The sequence below is a fragment of the Aethalodelphis obliquidens genome, unplaced genomic scaffold (assembly GCF_003676395.1).
Source record: "Aethalodelphis obliquidens isolate GAN/ISIS:26980383/991018 unplaced genomic scaffold, ASM367639v1 scaffold23, whole genome shotgun sequence".
Classification (NCBI taxonomy): domain Eukaryota; kingdom Metazoa; phylum Chordata; class Mammalia; order Artiodactyla; family Delphinidae; genus Aethalodelphis; species Aethalodelphis obliquidens.
Window position 1 is genome coordinate 1,901,249 of NW_020837967.1, and position 6,778 is coordinate 1,908,026.

Consider the following 6,778-nt stretch of genomic DNA (forward strand, 5'->3'; position numbering starts at 1 on the left):
CTACCTTATCACCTGTAAGGTGATGAGCCATCCTGGTCTCCCCTGTAACCAAAAGTAGGGCAGGCAGACTCCTTTTTCTCTGACCCCCTTAGAAAATCTAGGTAAACACCTTTTGTTTCTTTAAGTTTTGAGGAAGCGAGGGGATCATTACATTATTGAATTATTAAATGACGTGGAGTTATGCTGGTTGCTCAAAGACGCTTCTCAGCCTCAGCATCTTGGATTCTGAACCCAGCCCTCACGGGTCTCTCCTTAGAACAGGGCCTGCACAGAGTCAGCACTCAGTGCGCATTTGTGGGTTGAGGGACAGCAGCATCCCCTCCTGTTGAGAGGCTTTGCGGGGCCAATTCTACAGATCCGGGTCAGACTGGGTCCTCCACGTGGGCGCTCTGAGACCTTGGCAAGTTACTCATTGCTCTGTACCTCTGTTTCCTAGTCTGTAATACTGGCAAAACGGCGATCACCGCACCTCAGAGGAGACGGTTAGAGAAGGGTTGTGATGAGCTGATGAGATAACTGCATTACAGTCGATTGGGAGAAGCGTCAGGGTCCTCAGAGATGGCTACTTGTCTTTGAGACGTTGACGTCCAGGGGCAGGGGCCGAGGGAGGCCTGGCATTTAGGAGGAGATTAATAATAAGCAGGACATATAATAGTAAATCATAAAACAGGTAAATCTGATTGCATCGAGATGTAAAGCTTCAGTGTGATAAAGTAACAGCTAACATATAGTTAACCCTTAAAAAAAACATCTTTCGTGATGCAGTTGTCGTTTTGCCAGTTTTACTGATGAGAAAACTGAGGCACCGAGTAGAATCACCTGCCCAAAGGTGCACTACCCCAAAGTGGGTAGACTGGGCTGTGAACTGAGGTGAGTCTGCAGGGCCTGTGCCCTTCACCGTGCCGGCCGCTGCTTTGCATGCAGTTAAAAGGCCCGTCACGGAGTGGAGGGGACACTTCTCCCATCCGTCCTGCATGTGCTTACTAAGCGCAGCTGTACTCAGCACTGTACTGGGCACAGTGCTGAGGTCGTGGGCATGAGCCAAGCATAACTCTGCCCTCCTTGAGCTTATGTGATCGTGGAAAAGAGGACCCACACAGTCATAAAGAACTGCACATTCCTGAGACACAGGCAACCTAGTGGGTAAATGGGCAAAGGAAGCCCCAGGGGCCAGGGAATCTGTTAAAAAATTTATATTTATGCAGCCTCCTTGATGGTCAGGGAAGTGCAACTTAAAATTGTCTGATGGGTGAGAATGAAGAAGTCTGTCCTTTCAGATTCTGGCCAGGATGGTCGGGGGTGGGCACTGGTTCTCAAAGTGTGGTCAGAGGAACCTTCTGGGAACCTTTCACAATACACACTCTACGTGTACTCCGTGCTCTTCTCATAATACTGGGTAGTTACTTGCCCTTTTCCCTCAGTGCTCTCACAAGTGTACAGTGGAGTTTTCCAGAGGCCACATGGCATGTCGTCACCACAGATTGAACCCAGAGGCAGAGATGGGAGCCCAGTTGCCTTCTTTTAAGCCGGACATGAAAGAGATTTGCAAAAATGTATAGCAATGCTACTCTTCTCGTTAAAGTTTTTTTTTTTTTTAAATAAAAACCCTGCAATTATTTGAGCCATTATTTAAGTGTTACAGGCAGTAGAACACAACGCCTAATTGACATATTAGCTGTCCAGTCTGTTTATTTACTTTTATTGAGCTGGTTTGTTTTCATGGTACCCTTTGTTTTTTTTCTTTTTTGGCCACACTGCATGGCATGTGGGATCTTAGTTCCCCAACCAGGGATTGAACCCGCGCCCCCTGCATTGAAAGGCAGAGTGTTAACCACTGGACTGCTGGGGAAGTCCCTTGTTAAGGTTTTTTTTTTAATACAGTTGTTTTTCATAAAAATATACAGGTTAACATATGATAGGTTTATTATGTTATGTTTTAAATGAATTAATAAACATTTTAAAACGTTTGGGACTTCCCTGGTGGTACAGTGGTTAAGACTCCAGGCTCCCAATGCAGGGGGCCTGGGTTCGATCCCTGGTCAGGGAGCTAGATCCTACATGCATGCCGCAACTAAGAGTTCGCATGCATCAACTAAGGAGCCCATGAGCTGCAACTAAGACCCGGCACAACCAAAAAACAAAAGTTTAAATTTCTAATCAGGTAAACATTAGTAGCTCTAACTCATGGAAGCAATACCTCTTTGGAGCCTTTAATGTTTATTAGTGTAAAGGAGTCCCGAGACCAAAATGTTTGAAAACCACTGCTCTGCAGCAGTGTTTTTCCAACTGTAGATTGCAATTTATTAACGACTTAGGAACCTAGTTAGTGGGTTATGATGATCTTTAAAAAAAAAAAAGGGAAGTGGAGTAAAGTCTAAAGGAGGAATCAGTCCACAGCATGTGAGGTTACATACTATTTTGTGAACCTGATTTCAGTCTTTCATACATTTATGTGTGTGTATGTAGAATTGTAGTGCTGAGTGGATTTCTTGGCGTGGATCGGGGTCAGAAAAGGTAGAAAGCCCTGGAGGACCTCATGCATGTGTGGGCGGGAAATCATGTACAAGGATGTTCATTGCTGCGTTGTAGGAAATAACAACGGTAACATCAGTCTCCACACAGAGGGACTGTCTTAATAAAATGTGGGAGAGTGAGATGATTGAATCCTGTACAGCACTTAAAAGAAATGTACTAGGGCTTCCCTGGTGGTGCAGTGGTTGAGAGTCCGCCTGCCGATGCAGGGGACACGGGTTCGTGCCCTGGTCCAGGAAGATCCCACATGCCGCGGAGCGGCTGGGCCCGTGAGCCATGGCCGCTGAGCCTGCGCGTCCAGAGCCTGTGCTCCGCAACGGGAGAGGCCACAACAGTGAGAGGCCCACATACCGCAAAAACAAAAACAAACCAAAAAAAACAAAAAGAAATGTGCTAGATGAGAAGCAAACTAACAGTATAACACTTACGTAAATAAATACCTATAAGATGACACCTTATGTTCTTAGAAATATACGTTAAGTGTAAAGACAGTTTAGAATGGATTGGAAAGGATTCATGCCAGATTCATGATGCTGCTTTCCCCTAGGGAGGGACTGTGCTGACAGATGGGCAAAGGGGACTCCAAGAAAATCTCTAATTTTATTTTAGAAAGGATTTCCCACCGTTAGATTGGGAACACTAGTGTTTATTTATTTTCTGTTCTTTCCTAAAGCAGGTAGCCAGATCCTGAAAGAGAGAAAAACCATATAAATCAGAACTTTGGACACGGATTTTGCAAAAATTGGATAAATAGCCAGTTGTAATCCAAAAAACATGAAATCATAATTACTTTGTCAGCAAGTATTTGCAGTCTTACTGGTATGCCAGAACCTTGTTAGCCTCCTGTGGGGCAGCAGCAGACCAGACCCTGGTCCCTGTTCTCATGGCATTTCCCGTCTGGCATTTGATCTGGGTGCCCATTGTGTGCAGTCGCTGAGCACTTAGCTCTCGGTGTTGTGTGTCTTCCTCACAACAGCCGGGTGAAGTGGGTGCTGGCTTCTGTGCATTTTACAGATGGAGAAACTGGGGTTTAGAGAGGTTGAGTGTTTGCCCCCTAGGACAGCCAAAGACTTGCAAGATGGTAGTGGGCAGGACTGATGTGGGCAGGTCTTTTAAGCTCATCTGGGCTGTAAAGAGAATATACAAGTCATCCTTAATGATTCAGGCACAGGTTAGCCTAAGATAAAATCCAGAAATAATCCTGAAATATCATTATAGCCAACAGTTTCACATTTGTCCATTAAACCTTTCCTTTTTAAACTGGCCATTTTAGCAAGAATCCAGCTAGACTGGGTCCAGCTGTGAGTGTTCTCTTGGAGACGGTGTTACAGGCAGGAGGAAGGTAGAGAAACGGAGGGAAGATGCAGGGGTCAGTGCTCTTCTCATTCTGGGACTTGTGCAAGGTCTACAGAGTGTTGACAGCCCTCAGCTGTTGGGGTGTCCAAGTAGGAAGTGGCAGAGGCATTGCTGTGACTCTTGTCCTCACTCTTTCCTTCCCAGGAGTATTTCTTGCAAGCAGAGCTGACAAGTAATGTTTTGAAGACAGGCGTGGTCCGCTGCTGCGTGGGGCAGTGCAGCAACGCCATCCCCATGGACACCGTGCTCACCATGCGGAAGCTACCCATCACCTATGTACGTGTCTCGGCCACGACCTCTGCTCTCCGTAGGATTTAGTTCAGTCGTCTTTGTGCCCATCTGGGTTGTGGGTGAGGGAGGTGAAGGGGAAGCTCGTCCAATCCTTCCACGAGGAAGGCCCAGAGGTGTCTGGTGGGCCTCAGTGTCACAGACGCTGGACCCAGTGGGGCCAGGCTGGGTGACCACAGTCTGGGAGGTGGGCTTGTGTGGACACTCAGGTGAGGACAGTTTACCTGGGGGCCCAGTTAGGTTTTTCTTGGCTCTTCATCCCTTGCCTTGATACGTTCTGGGGGATTTGATAGAGCAGAGTCCACCCTGGACACTTGTGCTGGGGGAGGTACGGCCTCAGGGCCACACAGGCCCTGAAAGCATCAGTCATGATGGCAGTGCTGGTGGTGGTTGGTTCACACTTCTTGGTGGGAAACGCTTGCCCTTCAATTGTTCCCCCTGCTCCCTTTTTCTCATCCCGCCCTGCAGAGCAACAGGAAGGAAAACAAGGGTGGGTACCTTTGCCACTCATGTGCAGAGCAGCGCATTGGGCCGCTGGCCTTCCTGACTGCCTCCCCCGAGCAGGTGCGCGCCATGGACCGCACCGTGGAGAACATCGTGCTTCCCCGGCATGAGGCCCTGCTCTTCCTTGTCTTCTGAGATGCAGGGAGCTCTCTCCTCTGGCCGGGATGCTGGGCAGACTCCTGCCTCCGTGGACGGCGGCATGGGGGGCTCCCTCCCCGAGACCGGACTCACTCACAGAGCATCTTCTGAGGAAGATGAAGCCGACTGGAGCTGGACTTGCCGTGTCTCCACCCCTGGAGGTAGCCAGACCCCACTGCCCCTCCTCCACCCCAGCAGGCCGGGGATGCAGGGGATGGTCTTTTGATAAAAAAAAAAAAAAGAAAAAAAAAAGAAAAATTATGTATTTAAACTTTTATTACAAGGTTTCGATTAAACAGGCATTGTAGCACTGGCGTTCCACTGTGTGACGGCCCCTGCCTTCAGCCCTGCTGTTTCTGGACTTTCTCCTTTTCTCCTCTTACTCTTTTCAAAGCTCTGTAACTGTTCACAGTGCACACCAAGCAGAGTAGGAGGCTTATTGTCCAGGGTGACAACTAATGCATCAAAAATGAGATTTTTCATGCTGTGGGGAATCACACATGTGTAAGACACAGGGTGCCCCTTTGTCATCACGGGGTTCACAGCCTGAACAGGGAGGCAGCGTGACATATAACAAGACAAGTAGAAAGTGACACTAGCTAGACACCTTGTGTTCCCACAGGTAGAACGGAAGACCAGAAATACCTGAGAGGGAGGCGGAGTAGGCCAGCCACGTTGTTGGGGAGACAGGAGCAGGTGGAGATGGGCAGCTGGTACCTAGTTCACTGCCTGGGGATGCTGGGTGGATGTCGTAATAAAGCTGTTCTTTATAGAGACCAGTGGGAAAACCCACGTTGCTTAGCCGTACATGGATCTGGTTTTTTACATTTTTGCCATGCAGCACTTCAGGGATGCAGATGGCAGGTGAGGGCATTGCCCAGAGAGTTCACCAGCTAGTGTCTGAGCCCAGTCAGCGGAGTGGAGAGCAGACTCCTAGCCTCATTGTTGCGGCCGCCCCTAACCTCTCCCACGTCAGGCCTCTAGTGGAGTTTAGCGAGCAGGCCGGTGAGTAAAGCAAGGGTGCTGTTGGATCGGGCTGGGGTGCTTGGAAAGGGTGAGGGACACGTCTGCACATAGCAGAGAATTCACAGAATGGGCCCTGAAGACAGAGGTGGGACGGGGTGCTTTCATCTGCTCCGCCGGCATGCCTGGCCTCGCCTCGCCTCATTTGGTGCTTTTGGTTAACTCAGAGCAAAACAGCACGTGAAACGAAATGGTTTGGATTTGGAGGTCACAGTGCTCAGAGTCGTTCAGAAGAGGGGTTTGTGGGGGTGGGTGGCAAGAGGGGCCATGAACACGTTTTCTGGAAATCTGCTTTTACCAACCAGAGAGGAAGCAACTTATTTATTGGGGAGAAGTCATGAATTCTCTAGACCTTCTCAGAGCACCTGATGTGGGGCAGGGCCCTGGTCGCGGGCGTCTGCAGTCAGCCGTGGTCCTGACTCGGAGAGGTGACAGTAAGAGGTGTGATGCGTGTGGGGTGTTTGGAGGCGGGCCGCTCGGGTGTGGGGCAGAGGGCGTCCGGAGAGGGAGCCGCACTGCTGCTCTGGGGCGGGAGGGGTGTCTCTCTCAGAGGTGAGGTCGGAGGGCCACCAAAGCGGGTGGTGCTGGAGTTGTTTTTAATAACGGGGTGAGTCGTTAGCTATTAAAGAAGAAAAGAATATTCTAGAAAGAAGGAAAAACATGAAGTGTTGGTGGTCACGGCACTACCAGGGCAAAATGTCAGCACTAGTATTTTGGTACTTATTTAAAAAATAATAGGATCTAGGAATTGATGCTGGTACTTTATTTTTTAAGTGTTAAGAATTTCTAAAAAATCAGTAAAATCAAATGGTTGGTGTGTTTCAAATAGAAAAACAATTTTTAAATACACAGTAAAAATAGAAATGATATTTATTTTAGTTTCTTATCAGTAATCAGTTTAAGATAGAAATTCCTATATAAAACTTACGATTTTGTT

At 48.3% G+C, this 6,778-nt stretch overlaps 1 protein-coding gene across 3 annotated transcripts in view; it reads left to right on the top strand.

The window, feature by feature from the left end:
- FBH1 (F-box DNA helicase 1) overlaps positions 1-5,133 on the top strand; it is a 45,329-nt gene extending 40,196 nt beyond the window's left edge. For all 3 annotated transcript variants that reach the window (XM_027121554.1, XM_027121556.1, XM_027121557.1), the window contains exons 20-21: positions 4,033-4,164; positions 4,645-5,133. In XM_027121554.1, coding sequence (XP_026977355.1) covers positions 4,033-4,164; positions 4,645-4,815 — 303 coding nt within the window. In that variant the 3' untranslated portion in view covers positions 4,816-5,133. The remainder of the gene's footprint in view (positions 1-4,032; positions 4,165-4,644) is intronic.
- The last annotated feature ends 1,645 nt before the right edge of the window (positions 5,134-6,778 follow it).